Source organism: Eretmochelys imbricata, chromosome 6, assembly GCF_965152235.1.
Source record: "Eretmochelys imbricata isolate rEreImb1 chromosome 6, rEreImb1.hap1, whole genome shotgun sequence".
NCBI lineage: Eukaryota > Metazoa > Chordata > Testudines > Cheloniidae > Eretmochelys > Eretmochelys imbricata.
In genome coordinates, this window is record NC_135577.1 from 58,475,611 (window position 1) to 58,497,055 (window position 21,445).

At 42.0% G+C, this 21,445-nt stretch overlaps 1 protein-coding gene across 1 annotated transcript; it reads left to right on the forward strand.

The window, feature by feature from the left end:
• Positions 1 to 3,354: 3,354 nt before the first annotated feature.
• Positions 3,355 to 16,075, forward strand: LOC144266716 (astacin-like metalloendopeptidase). The gene is made up of 12 exons (XM_077820200.1): positions 3,355 to 3,423; positions 3,663 to 3,687; positions 5,834 to 5,899; positions 8,025 to 8,093; positions 8,947 to 9,087; positions 9,732 to 9,849; positions 10,654 to 10,832; positions 10,965 to 11,049; positions 12,656 to 12,783; positions 13,952 to 14,067; positions 14,538 to 14,763; positions 15,869 to 16,075. Exons 1-12 carry the CDS (start codon positions 3,355 to 3,357, stop codon positions 15,901 to 15,903), a joined length of 1,257 nt encoding a protein of 418 aa, XP_077676326.1. The 3' UTR covers positions 15,904 to 16,075.
• The last annotated feature ends 5,370 nt before the right edge of the window (positions 16,076 to 21,445 follow it).

Sequence of the window (21,445 nt, forward strand, 5' to 3'; positions counted from 1 at the left end):
AACCAAGCACATCGGGCACTGGAACCTGCCGCTCCAGTCGGCTAGGTAAGTGCCCTGACCATGGGCTATAAACTCACTCTCTGGCCCAATGAATAATTGATTATGTATCTAGCAAAACAGCTCCAAGAGACGAGAGTGAGAAAGCCCCACCACAGAATAGCCAATAGCCTGTTGGCTCAGGCAGTCACTTGGGATGTGGGAGACCAGCTAAGTGCCCTAACCACTGCAGGGAAAGGTGTCTCTCTGGCTTCTGTCAAAATTTTTTGAACAGTCTTGGTTTTGTCCCAGTGCAGAATGGGAAACTTTTTGAAATTTTAATATTTTTTCACATGACAGGAAACTCATTTCCCACCCAGCTCTCCTTAGCACCAGGTTACATGATTTAGTTCACTACCACTTGCAGACGGGTGGAAAACTGGCTAAGACACTGTAAATGAAAGATCAGGATAAAGGGCAGGGTACCAAGTTTAGGGAGATGTCCTATTGGTGCCAGGGATCAGGATTACGACTGGTCATTGATGATACGGGCATGTAAATAAATGAATTATACAGACAATACTAAACAGGGAACAGCTGTGAGCACCAAAGAGGAGAGGAAGATAATCCAAGGAGGCCTAAACAGATTGGAAACATGGGCAGGAAATAAAACAAGACTCAAACTGTGGAAATGAAGCTAATCCACCTGAGGAAAAGCAAGCTAAACCCAAGATCCTCAGTGGGAGAGAGGAACCCAAGGAGAAGGCACTGGTAAGAGGGACTCAAAGTGGGAGAGTAGGCAGCAAATAAGTGTGTGAAGTTGGCAATGCAATATGGCTGTGAAAAGGCCAATGCAATTTGGGATCTACATAAGAGTCTTCACATCTCTGAGCAGGGAGGGGAATAGTCCCTCTCTGTCTGGCTTTGGTGCAGCCATATCTGAAATATCAATCCATTAGCCATTGCAGCTGCTCAGCCTGACGTGCTGCTCCCAAAAGTGATTCGTGCACAGGGTGATGCCTCCACTCCTGTCCTTCCTCCGGGACCCTGCTTCTGGAAGGCAGCTTTAAAGTATGCTAGAGGCTGTGTGGGAGCCCTGCTGGTGGAGATTGTGCAGTAAGTTGCTGACTCAGTGCATCCTGAGCTGTCATATTCACACTCTTTCCCAGTGGAGACCCTAGATGAGCATTCAGAGGTGTGAGATATTAGTATACATTAGCTAACACCTTTGAAAAGTCTAGTGTAGACAATGCACGCTGCTTTTAATATGTATTACAATGGCTGAGTGAAAGTGTACGGGGGAGCTTTAACTCGACCAGTTTAGCACACCTAGGCTTTTCAAATATGCGAGGCAGACCATATTAGCTAACGCATGCTAACATCATACCTTTAAATACTAGTCCATGAAGACTTTGGAGCTTGTGTTGGCTACCTGTGAGCCCCTCAGAAGCTGCTGGAGGCCCTCAGAAATGGTCTTCACCAGCAAAAGCCAGATAGACCTTGGATGAATAGATTTCATGCCTTCCTTTCTGGGCACTGCATCAGCAAAAATACTGGCAATTTGGAAGTTGTTCTGAGAAGAGCAACAAAATGAGCCAAGATCCCTGTTCTTTACAGTGTGGCACAGAGCCCTGAAATACTTTCCAATTTACTATTCGGTGTCTGATGTATCTTTCTTGCTAAAATGCTGGAAGCGGATGTAGCCCAACCAGTCATCTCATACACTGCCCATGTACTGACCTCTGTTTACCCAGGGAACAGCGACAGCAGGGCAGAAGCTTGTTTAGCTTCGCCGACACTGCCCCCTCCAGGGCTAAGGGGGGGTTTCATCTCCATGGGCCATTCGATCCATGGTCTCTCATTGTGATGAGGTGGACTTTTGTCCAGAAAGCACTAGACTGACACCCACCACTTCATTTCATATAGCTGTTTCATGTAGCATTTCACTGCCACTGTGTACCTGGTCTGGGTTTGAGCTAATGACTTGCAGGTAAAAAGCTGTACACACCATTACTGCTCCCCTGAGCCATCCAACTCACTAGAATGGAATTGCTTCTAATGTCAAGATTATTGTGAAGCACTTTCAGATCTCTTGACATGATAAGACATGAAGGAAAATGTAAATTTCTGTGTTTTGGTTTTTAAATTTACCCTAAGGTTGTCCAACCATTTGTCACAATCTAAAGAGAATGTATGTTGTTCCTCTCTTTGTTTTCTCTCTTTTGATGTATCTTTGTTTTCCTTCCCTATGGTGATGGTCATATGCTTGCAAAATGGACACTTGCAGGCGCAAAACAGCCATAGATCATAGACAGCACAGCTCTGCTGCAGCTTGGTCAGAGGGTAATGTGAGGTTAGATGAACGGGTTACAGTTCTCTTGCTGGATGGTGGGTTTCCTTTGAGATATTTCTTTCCAGCCAGAGCTGTGTTTCTTCTCTAACCCCAGCAACTTTATCCATATCTGCACCCAAATCCTCCTAAATCCACTTTCTTACACCAGTGAGATCAGTGAGATCCATCGAGCTATCGGCCCTGTTAGTCGCAGCGGGAACAATACATAGAGTACGTGCTGCTCTTGCTGTCTCTTCTCTGACTGTTGGCCACAAAGCCTCCTGGGGCACGTAACAAGTGGAAGGCTGGCAACTAAGAGTGGCAAGCAAGAAGCTTTGGAGGTCCAGAAAAGACAGAAAACCCTGAGATGGCAAGAAGCAAAAGATTCTGTTTATAGGTCAGTAAGCAGGGGAGGTAAGGGATTTGTTTAGTATGCTAAACAGGTGGGAAGGGAGGAGATACGGACATGTCCCCACTAGGCAATGATTGTTACATTCTCCAAAATGACTGTATAGGGAGCACCATGACAGTACATGATGCTTCACCTAACACACAGGCAGACAGAATCCCAACCCCTAACAACTTACCCTCTAAACTCCAACAACGACACTACATGGGACAGTTGTTCAGGTGCAGACATCACTGGTGGCATCAGTATAGAAGGCTGCACAGAAGGAGTGAGTTTTGAGGAAGGATTTGGTGAGAAGAGAGAGAAGGCACATGGCACCGATAGTGGGGTCTGTTCCAAGCATTGGGAGCAGCATGAATGAGGGTCAGAAAGCAACAGCGGGAGGTCTGGAGGCACACAGGAAGTGAGAGACAGTGATAGCTGTAACTGGCAGCCAATAGGACAACGTTGGAACTTGATTAGGGGTGAGTTGACCTCTCTGGTTAGCCAAAAAAATTGTTTGTTTGCTGTCTTCGGAGTTGCTCATTGGCTGGCTAATTTTGCAGCCCTGGTAGAGCAGGCTCTGCTAGTATATCTAGCAGCGCTCCCGATCTGGAACAGATAGCGAGAGTCACAGATAAGCTCTCAGAACTTGAAAATGGACCTGAAGATGCTCCTAGTCTTTATTGCACCTCTCTTTTATTCAACTGTAAGCTTCCCTATTCAGGTGAGAGCGATTCCACACAACCCTTCTGTTTACTGTATCTGATCTCTGCTTCTTTGACTGGTGGATGAGCTGTCTTTTTAATATTTCCCAGCTGTGTGTCTAAGGGAAATATATTAGCTTGTAACATTATTTTTATATCAGTCTTTGAGATTACTTCTTCCATTTGCTCTTAATTTGTTGTTGTTGAATTTTGTGAGTTAACATGCAAAAATGAAAACTTAAATATATTGGTTTTGCAGGAGCGCAATGGACATGATGATGCAAGTAAGTAGGATTTATACAAATAATTTAAATATAAAAAATTTAAATAAATTGCTAACTACTTACCAAAATAAGACTGTATAAAACAAGACTTTTATAGCCAGATCCTCAGATGGAGTAATTCATTGTAGTCCCATCGAAGTTAACAGAGTTACACCCATTTACACCAGATGAGGCTCCTGCTCTTGGTAATAAATGTGCCACTAAATTGCACTTATCTGGTTTCCAGTGAGATCTTGGCTTTCTGCTCAATTTCCCATCTATTGCATAGAGGCACAAATGAACTGTCAGAGAACAATAAAACTTTTATTGTAAAGCATTGTCCTTACAAACATTTTACTGAGTTCAATAATAAATAGCAGCAGAAGGAATGAGAAATTAAGAGATGCAGACAAAGGAGTAAAGATGTTTTCAGTGGAAATGTGAAAAGAGATGGAGTCACAAAGGCAAAGACATATAGCAGCACTCTTCGGATGGCAGGAGTGGCATAGAAGAATGCACATGGACCAGCTGTGGTGAGAACAAGGGGAGTTTTAAGAAATACGGTCAGTGCTGTATGTATAGAGTGAATGGAAGAGAAATAGAGAGATGGTGTCAACTAAAGAAAGGCTAAGGTTTTATACACAAAGAGAGCAATTTTGCACTAGATCCTGGAACAGGTGGGGAGCCAGTTGTTTGAGAATGGTGAGTGCATATGTATGTATGTGCATGTCATTGTACAGCTCTGAAGGCAGGTAGCAGCAAACTGTACATGCTGATGACTGGAGAGTTGGGAGGTAGAGAGACCATAGAGAAATGAATTGCAAAAGTCCTGGGGAGAGGAGATGAAGGCAAAGCTTTTAGCAGAGGTAGAATGGAGGAGGTTGCAAATGGGTAATGTTGTTGTACAGTTTGTATGTATACACAGAGAGAGAGAGAGAACACTTTTCATTGGTAGATCTCAAAGTGCTTCACAATGTTTTTTTAAATGTACTCATTCTCACAGCAGCCCTGTGAGGTAGGGAAGTGCTGTTATCCCCATTTTTACAGATAGGGAAATGAACCAGAGAGAGGCTAACGGACTTGCCCAAGGTCACACAGGGAGCCTGTGGCAGAGAAGGGAATTGAACCCAGGTCTCCCAAGTCCTAGGCCCTAACCACTGGACCATGCAAAGACATAAAACAAGCAACCATATGGGCTCATCTAGGGCATTCACTTTTATTTGTTTCATCACAAGAAATAGAGGGAAGCTATTGAAAAGCTCTAGAAAAGAGCCATGGAAATAGTTAGAACTCTAAGTGGGACTTAAATGCAATAAGAAATTGCAAAGACTGTGATGATTTATCCCAAAGGAAGAAGTGTTAAAAGGGATTTGCGAGAGATATTCAGAACTATTAACTGGCTAATGAAAACTGACTACTCCCTCCTTTGTTCCCTGTTTCATAATGTGAGAACAAAGGGACGCTCTGTGAAATTAGAGGTCAGAAAATTTGGAGCCAACTGAGGGACACACTCCATTGAGTAGTCAACCATTGGAGCTCACAGCTGCAGAGGGTCCTTGATGGAAATATTATGGGGTGATTGAATTTCACAATGCACAGAGAAAGTTTTAATTTACCTCTGTTACAATTTTTATCTCTTCTGTGAAATCTGGCATTTATGGCGTCACTAAGGAAACTTTGGACTGCATCATTCTATGCCATCCCTGATACCCTAACCCCATGCAATCAGGCATGTGGCACTGGCAGGTGCATTCTGGGACTTCTACCCTAATAATTTAAGACCAAATGATGGCAGCTTGGAAATGAGAAAGAGGGTGCAAGGAATCTTTCCTTCCACTCAGCACACACATGCAGAGGGAAAGCATCATTTGGCTGGCAACCCTTGAGAGTTTGTGGTCAGGCCAGCTGTACTAACAGCCCCAGAGGGGAGCAGGTCCGGGAGTGAACACCAAACGAGCACCAGTCAAGGCCTCATGCTTTTCCCAGGTGGCGCGCCCATTTCCTCCCCCAAGTGGTGCACAGATATTATGATGAATGCAGCATAAAAAACAGACAGAGAAGCACATAGGATGTACCCCACTTACTATGGCTTCAGCTCAGGGGTGAAGTTACAAGCTTTGGGTAGTTTATCTTGCTAAGGTTTTAACATCCATGTTTCCTCTTGTAGATGTTACTGCTTATCCTACAAAGAGTGAAGTGACCCCCTCTAGTGACATTTTACAGTCCACTCAAGGTAAATGATGCAAAAACGTGGGCCCAGTAACTTCCAGTCCTCTCCTGGTTAATATGCCTGTCTCTTATAAATTCAGTCATGACAAAAAATATAAATCTAAGATAAAGTAATGCAAATCCAGCATCTTGTTTACTCTGACTGTAAATCACAAGCATTTTACTGTGAGTGCTGCTTTGCATTGTCTCTATCTTTGTTTGTTTCCTGGAGTGTCGTCCAGCTGGAGTGTTTCCTGACACACAATGTTAATGTGCTCTGGAGGTTAGGCTTGAGAGTGCCTGGTCATGTGCAGGCGTGCAAGGGAGCATTCACCTTCTTGGACCCGGGCATATTCTGTTCCTTGTTCTCCCCTGAAACCTGTCCTAAATCCCTCAAAGTGAGCCAGGAGGGGACAGGCCATGCATCTTGCTTTTTCACACAGGCCAGTGGAGCTGGCCACATTTCTGAGCCTTCTTGTGTTGTACTCTGAAAGCGTGGTGCAGCTGCCTTAAAAGCACAATATGCACTAGTGCTTTATTTGTAATTGATGCTTCTGGCATTTTAAAGAATTCTTGCTGGGATCCTCAAAATTGCCCAGAGAACCTTTACCCCAAGGAAAGAAATGCAGCAAGCTTGGAAGTGATTTGGAACTGCATGCTCTGTTATTGTCCTCCCCATTCTCCAGACCCCCGAGTAAGACTTCAGGAAGATTTAACACCCTTGGTTCCTTCTACAGACTACAACTCCACTGTGCAGACAGAAAATGAAGGGTTTTGACTTGACTAAGATTTTACAAGCCAACCAGTGTAACAATTAAAAAATGCAACAGTACAAAATAAGATCTAGTTTTCCATCTGTCTATCCCAAACTCAATAAGGCTAAGAAAAAGGGTACCCAGTAATGCCATATAAAAGCTGTGTCCTGTGTACTCTGATTTTCAAGCCAGGACACCTAAATAGGGCTTCAAACTCTTTCATGTGGACACTCAGTTCAGCATGTAGGCACCTAACATTGGCAGTGAAATGCCAACACAGGTGCACAAATAAAAAATGTTGTCCTCTTGTTTAGATGTCCACGCTTCAAATGTATGTTTGCCATATTTAAACAAAAGATCTCTATAAAATAGATAAATTTTAGTGGAAAATCTTGACCACGCTGCCTTATTTTCTACTGGTCACATCATGTTCCTCATTTCGGCAGGGGTATGAAAGGCAGTGGAAGCATGGCAACTCCACTCTGAAGGGGAGGCAGGTACTAAAAAATGTTGGCAGAGAGGGCTGCTTCCTTTGAATGCCCCAGACCTGCTCTGCCAGAACTCCATCTATGTTAGGACTGGAGGAAGCAATCTGGCCTTTGGCCAGGAGTTCAAGATCTAAGGCCAGATTTACAAATATATTTAGGTGCCTAAAGATGAAAATTGGTGTCTCCTGGGATTTTCAAAGGCACCTTAATGAATTAGGCACTTGACTGACGAATAGAGTCTCCCATGTTTCGTGATTTTTCATATGTTTCTGAATTAGTTCAAGCCATCTCTAAAATTTACTGTCACTGAAGAATTTTTCAGGTTGCACTGAACTTTCAGGTTCGATGGATCAGAATTGACTGAAGTTTGCTACGGTTAAATTTGATTTCAGTGGTGTTACACTGGTATAAAACCGGAGTCAGAGAGGGGAGAATCAGATTCAAAGGCTCTTTGGAATTTGTTCCCTATAGAAGGAATTTTTATTGTGGCTTTTAACTATTCATTAAGTAAGAGGAGATGGGTCTATTCTGTTCTCCCTATGTTTGTGTAACATTCATTTATGTCAATCCATATGGCCTGAGTTGTGCAAACCAGATTCAGGGGAGCCAAAGATTGGGTCCTTAAAGGGTGGTGGTAAAAAAAAAAAAAGACTTATTCATGAAATTGCATTAAAAAGTAATCACAGCTCTTGTGGGGTCACAAGATTTTGTGCTTCTGAGCAGAATAAATACATGGCTTTATGCCATGCCAGTTCATAAATTTCTTTTGGGCCTGATTCTGATTTCACACATGCTGGTGTAAATCAGGAATACATTGAATGAACTCAATGGAGTAACACCAGTGTGAAGATCAGGACCAGTATATGCTTTGGGAAGGGCAAACTGACATCCTTGCATTTCTGTGCAGAAGCTGAGCTGGCTACAGAGACAGATACACAGGAAGACGTTTTTAACCGAATTTTAAAAGCTAATGCAGGTAATAACTTTAAAGCTATATAAGTATCTTGGGTGTTTTCAGAGTCTTTTTTCTGCTGCATTTTATAGCAGTTGGCCCAAATATTTCTCTGGTCTTATGAACATGAAGTGCTCTAGACAAACTTAGAGATAAGATATATACTTCTTTGCTAAGCAGTCTTTAAATCTTCCAATCTGTCCAGTTGTGCCTAGCACATCTGGTGTTGAAGATTATATATATTTTGGAGACATCTGAACTGTGGAGGCAGGTTAATAATGGCTTCAGCCGTAATTCTGGATGTCTTTGTACTTCTTGGATTTAGAAAAAGATCTTTGAATATTTAAGTCATCGTTTAATTGTCTTGAACACAAACATCTTGTGAGTAGCCATGGGTCTTCAGCCATGATAAAGCCTCAGAATTTGTGCTCATAGATGGGATATTTGGTGGCTGATCAGACCCACTCTGTCCCCATTTCAACCTCTTTTTTTTGAGTCTTCTGGATGCTTTTGGATGTATTCTGTTAGTTTCCTTCTCCCTGTGTTCTCTGCTTCTCCCCATTTTTCCCTTCCAACAGTCTTTTGAAATGACTTTACTCCAGCACAGAGAAACAGTCTCTCAGTGTCTCTCATGTATCTCTCTCTATACACTCTTCTCTCTGTCCATTCCTGAATCCTCCGTTCCAACTCCCTTTTTGCTCTCTCTTGAATTTTGATTATTGAAATGTTGGTATTTTTAAGGTAGCATAAGCCTCTCTCTCTGTCAATTCCCATCACCCCTCCCTATCTAAACCCTACCTAACTGAGCCAGAACTTCCCATCAATGCAAACAACCCTTTCATCTTTCCATATTACATTCCTCTTTCTCTCTGCACAGATAGCACCCAGAGCTTGCGTGAAGGTGACATTGTTATGACAAAGAGCCGAAGTGCTATTGGCTGTTCAGATCGCTCATGTTTTTGGCCCCAATCCAGCGATGGTGTTGTTCGTGTCCCCTATGTCTTCTCCCCTGACTATGGTGATTTGCATTTCTATAATATTTTTGAATTAATTTTCATTGAAATTAAAATTAATTTGCATTTAATTAAATTCTAAACGCAAACTTAGACATAGGGACAGTGCAAATATTTGATGCACTAGTTCACTTATGACACACATACATAGACAAGCCATACATTACAGGGAGAAAAGAGAGCAAATTGTCCCAAGGCAATTGCACCCATCCTGCTGACTATTCTATTCTCTTGTCGACAGTGATGGCACTTCTCTGTAATGAGGCATTATTATTAAACACACTTTATAAGACATATCTATTGCATCACCCTTTGGATGCATTCATTATTTTTTGAATCACACATGTAGCAAAAGAGTTGCCCATAATAACAGACAGTAGCTGGACCATCCCCAGATTAATCAACCACCACCCCCTTCATCTAAGACAAGAAACTCAGAAACCAGCCTGCTGTCCAAACCCTTCTCAGGCCAAGTCCTGAATACAGAGAAGGAACTTGTACTAGGCCATTAAAGCAGTTAGGGTGAAATTCAGCATGAGATCAACTTGCCATTTAAATCCCTCATAAGCACTATTTTGAGCATACATTGACTTTTATGCTTCAAATAATTGTTCTTGTGTGACAAGTAATTTAAGCCTTTCTTCCCCAGATGAGGCACAAATACGGTGGATTAGTGAAGCCATGGCAGAGTTTGAAATTCTAACTTGTATCGATTTTGTGAATCGCACAACAGAATCTGACTATCTAAATATTAAGTCAGGGAAAGGGTAAGTCCCGCTGGCACCTACTCTTATTAAAAATGTTATTCTATCCGACTTTTCATGTCTTTGCTTCTTTAATCTTGAGTGGATGTAGAGAGGACAGTGAACTGGATTTATTTGAGAACCTCCATGCCATTTGAGCGTGCAAAGCACCCTGCTCAGTGTTAAGCAATGAGGAGCAACATCAGGAACTAACCGAATGCAGACTTAAACAACTCACACACCCAGGAAAAGCACCATTAAGGTAGAAACTGCATCCCCAACTCATGCTGCTGTGCCTGAGCATTGTGACACACACCTGAGCACAATACATGGCAAGCTGCATCAGGAAGTATCCATTCTAACAGAGTATGGAAGAATTAGTCCTCTAAATCAGGGGTACAGTAGGCTGTCAAGGCCAAAAATCCAGCCGAGGGGAGGACTGTCCAATATCCCTGTGATTCAAAATGCCTTCAAGTCTGCTCATTCTCTAAAGAAGCCCCAAAATAAACTTGACAGAAGTTTTAGAAAAAAATCATGTTTCTAAGGAACAGTGGATGAAATTTCCCCTGTGCAGGAGGCCAGCACACTGCACACAGAGGCCTCTGCACCACTTAAGGGCTAATGTGGAACTTAAGTGTTGCCTAGGCCTTGCACTGGCCCTCTGCACTGGGGTGAGTTTCACCCTAGTATGTGCCCCTAATATCACAATAGGCAGAAGAGAATGACCATTCACTCCTTTAATAAACTGTGATTTGAAATCCTCTGTACAGGTCCCAAGGCTGGTTGATATCAAACTTTTCCTCTTATGGTGTTTAATGTCATTCTCAGCTGCTGGTCCCACTATGGAAAGACTGGAGGTGGTCAGATTGTTTCTGTGATGAAGAAAGGCTGCATGTGGAAAGGAGTAATTCAGCATGAGCTGAACCATGCACTGGGCTTTCTACATGAACAGGGTCGAAGTGACAGAGACAGCTATGTAAAGATCATGTGGGAATACATTAGTTCAGGTAGGTACACTTGAACTCTTCTTTAGTGCAGATACTGGATTAATTAATGTCTTATTGTTCCTAGCTGGTCCTGAATCCTGGAAAAGAGGGGGAAATTGATACATCTTCTAAGTATGATATTGTATATTACAGGTAATAAAGGCAACTTTAAGAAATCCGATAACTCCAACAACCTGGGCCTTCAATATGACTATTCCTCAGTGATGCACTATGGCACGTGAGTTGGAATGTGGGATTTCTTTTCTTGAAGGCACATAGAGCTCAAATCTCTTGTTGAAATTAGGAAACACAATTACTCTTTATAATTATCAGCTTTACATTTTTCCTGAGGAAAATATGAATGGTTGTGATTCAATTCAAACAGACCCTTTCTGCAAGATAAGTTCATTATCCTTTATCTCCCCATTAAAGTCATTTGAAAGTGAGGTAAAGGCTGTTCCATATTTACTTTCGTTACATGACATCCAGATCAAATTTATACTAAATATATTTTTGCCAGCACTGTTGCTTAATCTTGTATCTGAAAGTCTCAAGGCAGCAGCTTCAGAGCAGAGCTCCTCACTTGTCACTGCTGAGGACATTGATTACTAGGCCTAAACCACAGATAGGTGTATATATGATCTATTGGTGAGTATAGTGTGTTGTGGAAGTGAGTCCAGGCACACAAATAGGCATGGGCTAACGTTCTGTTATTAGCAGTACTACATACTACTTCTCTGCATTCCAATACCATGTGCACTAGACTATCTCATGGGTACTCATGTGGACCTCATCCCCATAGTATCTGAACACCATCAAGTTAATATGACAACAGTGCGCTCTCACACGCCCTTTATCTCTCTCTTCCCAGCCACCAAGAGGCAGACTTAGAGGGATATTTCATGGTGGGTTGGGGTGGTTGGTTTGGCTTTGGGAAATTGTTTTATTTTTAGTGAATCCCAAGAGCAATGGAAAGCTTGAATGAAGAGGTGGGTTTTACATTTAGCTCTCACTGCAGTGAGGTTAGTGGTCATTCTATTATGTGGTAGTGGGGTTTGTAGTCTTAAGACTGGCTCCTCTGAAGCTTCTCTCTTCCATGGTCATGAACCTCCATCATTTACTTGTAGTTTCGTTGTTCCCAGGGAACACAGATCTCGCAGGAGATCATGATCACCGAGGGAGGTGCAGCTTCCCAGATATCTAGGACCAGTTCCATGCAAGGCTTTGAAAATCAGGACGTTGACCTTGAACTGGTCTCTGTGTTAAGCCCTCAGTAGAACTGGGGTTCTCCGGGTCCATTCTGATGGCCTTAAAGGGATACATTTCTTCAGGTGGTCTTAAAGGCCACTGTCAGCTCAAATTTGGCCTCAAATTTAGATTTTTGTAAAAATAAGCTATAAGACAAAAAGAAATGTTGTAATGATTCCCCCCATCCCCGCACACACAGTGGAAACTATTTTCCTCCAACAAAACCTATGTATCACTTAAGCTAAAGTGTACATTAAAGTATTATTATTGGCCAAATTCATCCTGAGGGTAACTCCGTGAATTTGGCCCATTATGACCAAAAGCCTTAAATATGCTTTAAGTGGTGCATAGGCCAACCTTGTACTGGTCCTCTACATAGGGATGAATGTCACTCTAACAGAATATTCAGAGAATACCATGTACTCAGTGTGCATTACTGTTCTATATGAAATGGTTGGTCAGAGGAGTGATACAGTTGCAATGTGGCATGGGAGTAAGTTCTTGTACTAGTACTGCTGTAAAGCATATAGATTACACAATTAAATACTGTAAAAAATCATTAGATTTAGAAAACATGATTCTTTCTGTTTCTGCAGAAATGCTTTCTCTAACACGCCTGGGAAAGCAACTATTATACCAATTCCTGATGCATCTGTACGTGTTGGACAGAGATATGGACTGAGTAACCTGGATGTGGCCAAAATCAACAAGCTCTATAACTGCAGTAAGTACTTCATATCCATCTTCTGTTCAGAGCCTTTTCAGAGGTCCTAGTGTAGCCCTGCAGAGAGATGCTGTACTGTATTTGGAACATCCTGAAACTTCTACACTAAATCGGTGGTTGTACACATTAAGAACACATGGCATTCAGAGGATAAACCTGGAAACCAAAGATGAAGACTGGGACACATCTTGATTACACAATATGTGATTTGTTTCCAACTCTGTTGGACCAATTCAGCCCAGGTGTAAGTGGGTGCAGTTCCATGGAAGTGCACTGAATTTGGCCCACGTAGTCTTTCCATTGTGTGCTTCCTTTCAATCATTTGACTTCCGTAGAGCTCAAAAACAACTATAAGAACTTCAAAGAGTCTGTTATCACACTAGTCTCTGACTGCAGACATAGGTAATTTCAGAGTTGAAAAGACCAGAAACAGCTGGGGGCCTCTCACATCTGGAACAGTTTAGTGACAACTCATCCATCCAAAACCTACACATTTTTAAACACTTAAGTTTTAATTCACTTTAAAAAAAACTTTAATATTTAAATCTTTAATTTTAACTATTTTGTACCAGAGAAGGCAAAATCCCTCCCTTGCAAAATACAAAAACAAATTCTAAGTCTCAGGGGAAAGCAGGAAAAACAGAAAATTTCCTCCTGACAAGAGGATAGTCTGCTGACTTCTCCCAAGCACAAAACTGAGTAAACCCCTTTAACGTAAATACCATAGTGTCATCACATTTTTGTTTAAATATAATAATATAGCTTGATTTCCCGCATCCCCAATGGAAACCCATTCAGCCTATTTGCCACTCCCTCGGCAAAATTAAACCTTTTCACATTTTTCTTATATATGCAAAAAGAAACTTAAATTTATGGCCCTTTGCTCTGTTCTGGACTTTATCTGTAAAAAGCTAATGCTTTTCCATTGTGCTACTGTATTGCCATTTCAATATCAATATTTATGAATGATCTGAAAATTAGAATTACACATTTCTTCATTTAGTGGACTGAATTTTAACTATCACAGATGTGCAGAGACCTTGAAATTAATGTTGGCAGATGACAATATGGAGAACATTTCATTCTAAACAGAGCACAACTGTACCTGACTTGAATGCAAAAGGGTCTCTAAATCTGATTCTGGTACAATCATTGTGTTTTCTGTCAGATCGCTGCAGCACCATCCTTGATAGCCCATCTGGGTCATTGAGCTCTGACAACTACGCGTCAAAATACTCAGGCAATGCTACCTGTTTCTTTTTCATCCGAATTCCATCCAAACGGGTAATTACAGGGATTTGATAGCTTTTGCATGTAATTGAATTGATGTCTGTCTGATTACGCATTTTGCTGTGCTTGCTACACTCCAGTTGCCAAATAAGGACATAATACAAATTTCAAATTAAGTTCCTTTCTTGGGTTATGCAGCTAACATAATAGATATTTTCCTTCTCTGATTTATAATATTCATATTCACATACTTAAACTACAGATGGGAAAAGACAGGAATAATTTTGATTTTGGAAAACTTCATTGGTTGGACCTTAGTTTTGCAAAACCAATGGAAGTGGCAATTCACATTCAGATTCTACTTTATCTGAACCCTAAAAGTTCAGGGCATGGGAGGAGAGGCTGGATAACTAGTTCCAGTTCAGGCTCATATCTAGTTTTGACTCAGTCTGATCTAATGGAACCTGCCTGATCGGGAATCAGGCTAGTGACTATTAAAAGTTTTGTTTCCTCTTCTCTTTTAGGTTTCTCTGCAGTTTGATGTCTTTAGTTTGCAGTCCTCCATAGACTGTAAAAGTGAATATGTTAAAATATATGATGGGGTCAGCCAGTCTTCTGAGGTTCTACTGGACAAGACTTGTGGGACAAAGAGTCCCCCAATTGTAACAGCTTCTGGTAGAACTATGCTTGTGGAGTTTGTCAGGGGTGGCACTGGTGCAGCCACTGGCTTCAAGATCTCCTACACCTCTGGTAGGTCCAAGCCCAGGAAGAAGGGCAGAGAATCAGATGCAAACAATGTAAAATAAAAAGTCTTTTAGCTTTATCATCTTCCCTCATCGTGCTTTGCGGATAGAACAGCTCAGTCTCGTTACAATTCTGTAACTAATTTCAGTCGATGAGGCACAGTCACTAACACTAATGAGGTCATCAGTGTGGTTCCCAGACTCTACAGTTTGAATCATCTCTCAGATTTATGCCATTGCAAATCTCTTTTTATGACTTGAATAAAACTTGTGCCCACTGGACTATGATCATCTGAATTTTACCACAATGGATCATAGATGAACTTTAAGTAAAATTTGGATCACATTTGCCTAATACATTGCTAAGGGCAGAATTTCAAAAGCACTAGGTGTTGGCCTACCTCTGCTCCCATTGGAGTCAGTGGATAAAACTCGCTTCATAGGCTTCGGTGGGAGCACAGGACAATGGAGAGTGCTTTTGAAGATATCCCCTAAGACTGTAGCCCTCCTAATGAAAATGGTATTACATTATTTAGCCCAGCTGAGAGGATCAAAAATATGTGTTAAATAACAGCACAATAATACAATTTGTCTGATATATTATTTTATTACACAAGATAAATCATTATTATGCATAAACATGTGGCTCCTCTGTGATGGATGCAGCTCACAAGCCTACAACTCAGAGGGACCAGACAGAATCAGACAGAGGCAGATTACTTGGGAAAGAAGTCACATAATAACAGGCAATATTTCTGACCAATAATTCTTTCTGCCAGGTAAAGAACTTTAGAATTCATTCCCCAAAAAGACATTTTTCTCAGGACCACTTACCTAATCACTAAGCTTTGGATTCTGCTGTCCCTGTGTACATCTGTTCACATTAATGGTGGTTATGGACATGTATGGAGGGGAAAGTATGCTAATTCTCCATACCGGATTTGTGTGTCAGCTTGGGGGACTACTTATCAGCTACTGAAGAGAGATGCACAAGTGTCCTGACTGTAAAACAGAGCATGGTCAGACACTCCAGTATTCATATAGTTCACAGAAACCAGTGTTCACCCAGCAAAATAGCATTGCAAACTAAATATTCTTTCTTTTTTTAACAGTAAGGACACCACACACCATGCGGATCAGCATATGAGACAGAAGGGAAGAGCCTATTCTGTGAAAATCTAAATTATGCTTTTCCTACTTTGCTTCCTTTTCTTGCTATGATCAAAAGGAAATTTTAATTCTGTTATGAATCAAAGTCTCCAGCTTCTGTAGCAAGTGTGCTCCCTGATTCAAGTATAAATGGGAATTCTATGTACCTCTGCCACCCGCTCTTGTCATATATCTGCCCTCGACAAGGGTATATAAAGTTATTGTCTGCACAGTTAAATTATTGTCTCTTTTTATTTAACTAACAGCATTTTAATAAAACCTTCATTTAAAAAAAATAACCCTCTCTCTTTCTTTGACTTTCTTATTTTTTGGCACCCATTGCATTTAATTTCTAGTTTGGGTTCTATAGTGTTTTAATGGACCTCTTTTCACCTCTGTGCTTCTTTATATAGACATTATCTTGTTTTTTTACGATAGAGATGATGTTTGTAAATCCAGAGTTAAGGTACTGGGGCTCATTATCTGCCTTATTTGGATCTCTCTTCCTTCAACATTTAATAGATACTAGCTATTCCTATTACCTTTTTTTATGCTCACTATAAAGTGTATAAAGCACCTCAAACTCATAATCACATCCTGCCAAACGTGTAGAAAGGAAATGTTTATGTATATAATGGCCACAGTATGTGTTCTTCCTGTCCTCTACTGTATAGAATTAGAACTGCTCTATGGTGTTATCACAGTTTCAGGGTAAATGCACCTGTATCCACCACTCCCTGGTCCATTCCAGGAGTTCCCAGTCAGGTCTTAGGTTTTCAGTCATCACCTATCTGTGGGCAGAGACTCTTGTCCTACTCCTTTCTGACTATGGGATTTTAAGGCTGCACATCTCCCTGCCATACACTGTGATATCCCCAGCAAGCCAGTCTGTCTAATGGCCAGCGCCTGTGCGTTGCTGTCTCTCCCCGAGGGCTGTGAGCAGTGCATCACCAGCAGCTACAAGTTACCACACAGCTCTTTCTAAGCAAGCCCATTTATTCTTACACTAAAAGCATAATAAAAACAACAAACTGATTTAAAACACACACTAACCATACCAGGAGTCACCCATCAATCATATGGGGCTCAAGTAGGTCAAAGTCTTTCCAACCCTTCTGCAAGGGTTGGGAACCCCCTTGGACACAAGGTCCTGTCCACTTGCTGGACCAAAAAGAAGACTCTTAGTTTAAATGCAGACTTTTTATACCAAAAGCCCTTTCTTTGTCTGTTGGTCTCTAGTAAATCAAGTTTGAACTTGTACATGCAAGCCATCCCAGGGGGTGGTACCTCTCTGGAGGTGTTTTCAACCTAAGGAATTCACCTTAATCACCCCCTCGCTGTTTTTGGTTCCCGAAGGAGCTGTGGTAAACCTCTCCCCTAGAATTGAATACAATCTCTGGCCCACAGGGATATACAAACTTAATACAATATCATCTCCAAAGATATTGCATGGGGTTGCAATATCTGTCACAGGTGTGTGACAAGTTCCAATACTGCTACAGCTAGAGAAGATTCTAATATAAAAATGCAAGATATTACACTCCACAGCAATCAGTGGACAAACACAGACAAGATTTGTAGACTCCAGGTAAAATAATAGGACAAGAATGCCCCTTAACCAGAAAAATCAAGACAAGATATTGCTTGTGATGCTGCAAGCAAACTTACAATTCATTTTTAGATGAACAGCAGACCAAAAAACCCCGTACATGCACGTCCAATCTCACAAACCCTTTCCTGTTTTCACGTTATCTTGCCCCCATGGTCACCTCACAAGGACGCTGGAGAACATTTGAGATTTGTGAAGCACATATTATGGAAAACGTTTAGACAGCCACAGGGCACCATAATCTTGAAAAACTGAGAGCCTGACTTTCTGCTGCTTTGCAAAGTCATTTATACCCATGAAAAGTGATTCTGATTTAGGAGCAGTCTACACCCACTTTGCACAAATGTAAATAATAAGACAAGGCCATTTCCGAATGCCAGATCAGGCCCTGAGTGTGCATACTCAAGGCCTGGCTGATCCTGACTGTAATGTTTAATACGAACTCAGTAGTTCGTCAAGAGAGACGGCCCAGAACTTGTTTATCAACTGTCCAAGCACTCAGCTCAGTCTGAGTCTGCTGAAGCCTGTGGAAACATATAGACCCAGATCATAGGGACTGGCTATGACACTTTGGGGAATCTGTAGGTACAACTTATGAATTCTGTTTGATACTGGGGGCTTGTGATAGGGTGTATACCCCACACAGGCTCTGAAAGAGTTAACTGGAATTGGAGAGCTCAATTAGGTCACCTGCTTGCACCTGGAGGGTGGGCCAGGCCCAATTTAAGATGAGTCCCAGGTGAGTGGTTACTACAGGGAGAGGAAATCTGGAACAGAAGGCAGGGTTTCAGAGAGGGGGGAAAAGATTTTTGTGGTCCTTCTTTTGGCAGTAGTGCATGGAGAAACCTGCAGGGGGAAAGAGGAAGTTGAGAGGGAGAGTTAGCCTTGGAATCCTCTCCTGGGTAGAGAACTCTGGCAAGAGATCAGGAAAGACATAGAGAATCTACCAGTGTGGCACAGACTCTAGAGGTGAGCCCTGATAAAAGAGGCAGGACCTGGAACTGCAGGGAGAAAACCCTGGGAGGTAGTCAACTGAGGAATAGAGCCCAGAGGAAATTTAAGAGAGATGAAACCTCCTGCCTGAGAAGGTCATAAGCGGTTTAAATTGGCAAGCACCTGCCCTGAAAGGAGGGTCAACCTTGAGAGGCTGTGGAGCTAGGGAAGATGGAGAGCTCATGACACTCTGGGGAAAAAAGGGTGTGTAAAAACTCTTGGGCCTGGAGTCAGAGTGAGGGACCTGACATAAGGATTTTGAATTATTTGTTGGTGGGTCACTCTCGCAGGGGAGAGCTATAATTGATGTGGCCAGAGGACTATTAGAGGGGCTATTGGCTGGAGGTGCTAGATGAGATCATGCTCTGACCTGCTCAGTAGGAAAGGGTAGACCAGTGATGAGACCACTTTTTTACAAAGCTCTTTATATGTATCTATCTCAGACTGCACATGCCATTTTGAATGTGGGGTTCCCTACCTTCTCTGTTGTCCTGCTACCTCCACTGTGGAGTGGCAGTCCAAAGGCTGGTGGCAAAGGGCTATAGCAATAGAGGGTCGTTGACTGAAGTGCTCTCCCACTGAAATAGAATTGCTCCGAACAATAGGCTGCCCCCTCTCCAGGGGGACTGAAAGGTTATAAGAGGGCAAAACCTGATCATCTTAGTGTCTCTGGCTGTTTTCACCAGCTCAGGATGAGAGAAGCTGCTTCAGAAGCCTGAGCAGGTAGGGGAAGATCCTGCCTACCTGAATGCAAATAGTCCCCCAAGGACTCCCCACAGAAAAGTGAGCTAGAGGGAGGGGCAGTGTGTTCAGGATGTCTGCGTACTATGATCTGTAATCTATGTTAAGAGCCATAGAGTTAGAATTCTGTGCAAAATGTCTGTGTGCCTGATGTGTTCATCTTCTCAGATGCCCCTTGAGGAGGCAAACCAGAAGGCTCACACCTCTGGGGCAGAGCTCTAGGAGAGGATATGTCTAAGCTACTCTGGTATCTTGGCAGCAGGAGGGAGCGCTGATCCTGCAGGCCGGATGTGGGGCTCCATTGCTGTGAAGAGGTGACAGACTGAGTTGGTACCAGAGGAGCAAAAGGAGGAAACAGTGCTGTAACCAGCTGAGACCGAAAGAAGATTAAAACACCTGGCTGGATGTCCTCCAAGTAAGCTGGTGAGCCACCAGCAGGGAGAATAGGACCAACTCTGACACTGACATGCTGTACCCAGTACAACCCTGGGGGTGGCAGTAAGTCACCTTTCCATTATCCCAAGCCCAGGGCGACTGGGTGGCAGGGTGATCCCCAGTACCAGACAGAGCAGTCTCAGAGCTGCTGTTACATGGGGCTGCTTGTGACCCCATAACATCTCCTCTTCATGAAATGCGGCTGCTGCCTCAGTTTCCTGGCTTGATTTCTTGGTTTAGCTAGCAGGCTAAACTGGCCAACTCCACATCTTACAGTCCCAAATAATATGAAAATCTGTACAGTCTCCTCTCTGTCACAGCCCTCCCTTAGGGGTCTCTTGAGGGTACATCAATCTTTACCCTTCTCTAGGTGTAGCAGCAACACTCTGCTGGTCACTCAGAATTAAAGGGATACATGTGCTCCAGGTTTGGGACCTTGACATAAATAAAGCTGACACTAGGCCTGACACCCCCCCTGCTTCTCTTTCTAAAGTCTACTTACTTTGCTTTGGCACTGTCCCTTAAAAACCTTCTCAGAGGTTGGCTCACTCAGCAAAGAACATAATTCAAATATTATTAGGTTTTTAAAATTATAGATGACTTTCTAACACAAAAGGTGTTGACTCAACAGGAGGTATTTCTCTTTTGGACCACTGACTGATAAAGAAAAATTACAGTAATCCCTGGAGAGGTGGATGTTGGTGATTGCTTGTGGACCAGTGATCATGATCCAATTATAGTCAATATGGGCGAACAAAAGACAGATCCAACCAGCCCTACACATACACATATGTGCTGCTTCAAAAGGCCTAATTTCCCAAAGCTGAGGGAAATCATGAGTGGAGTTGAGTTAGAGAAAAAATATAGACAGAAAGATGTGAACAAAAATGGCCAAAAAGTCATGATTCCACAATCAAGGAAGAGGGCAACTTTGGCGAAAAGCCCATCCTGGTTCAGTGGTAAAGTGAAGGCAGCAATTAGAAATAAAAAAGCAACACCTGACAAGTGTAATAAAGGGGAGACAGAAATTCATATAAATTAAAAGTAATTAAGTGTAGAAAATTGATAAAGAAGCTAAAAATGTCAGTGGGAAATCCATGGCTAGCAAGTTAAGGACAACAAGGAATCTTTTATGTATAAGAGAAACAAAAGAAATCCTAGCAATTGTATAGGCCTATTACAATATTACCATCTCCATCTCGTTAGTGATGAAGGAAAGGAACAAGAATGCATAAATATTTCTACTCCATATTTGGAAATAAGGATAATGTAGTTATACCACATAAGGACAATGAAATACTTTCCAGTCCATTGGTAACTAAGGAGGATGTTATTCAACATCTACTTGAGATTAAAAAAAAAAAAAATTTAAATCAGCTGATCCGGGTAACTTGATCCCAAGAGTCCTATGAGAGTTGACTGAGATACCTGACTTTGATGATAATTCTAATAAATGAATATTTTGGGGGAGAAAGAGTACCAATCATGTACCAATACTCAAAAAGGGCAAGTGGGTTCAGCAGGGTAACTATAGGCTGGTTAGCCAAATATCAATCCTGGACAAAATAATGGAAATGCTGATTTGGGAGTCAGTTGATAAAGAATTGGGTTTAATTATATTTCTATCAACATGGTTTTCTGGAAAAAAGATCTTTTCAAAGAAATGTGACCTTGTTCTTTTGGTAAGATTACAAGTGTGGTTGATAACAGTAGTTGTGCCGATGTTAATATACTTAGAATTTTGGAGGGCATTGCACTTAAT

Bases quoted from the DNA above. Each gene is read 5' to 3' on its own strand.
- LOC144266716 (XM_077820200.1), top strand. From the start codon at position 3,355: ATGGACCTGAAGATGCTCCTAGTCTTTATTGCACCTCTCTTTTATTCA. The intron at 3,424-3,662 runs GTGAGAGCGATT...TTGGTTTTGCAG, and splicing joins CTGTAAGCTTCCCTATTCAG to GAGCGCAATGGACATGATGA. The intron at 14,068-14,537 runs GTAATTACAGGG...CTTCTCTTTTAG, and splicing joins TCCGAATTCCATCCAAACGG to GTTTCTCTGCAGTTTGATGT.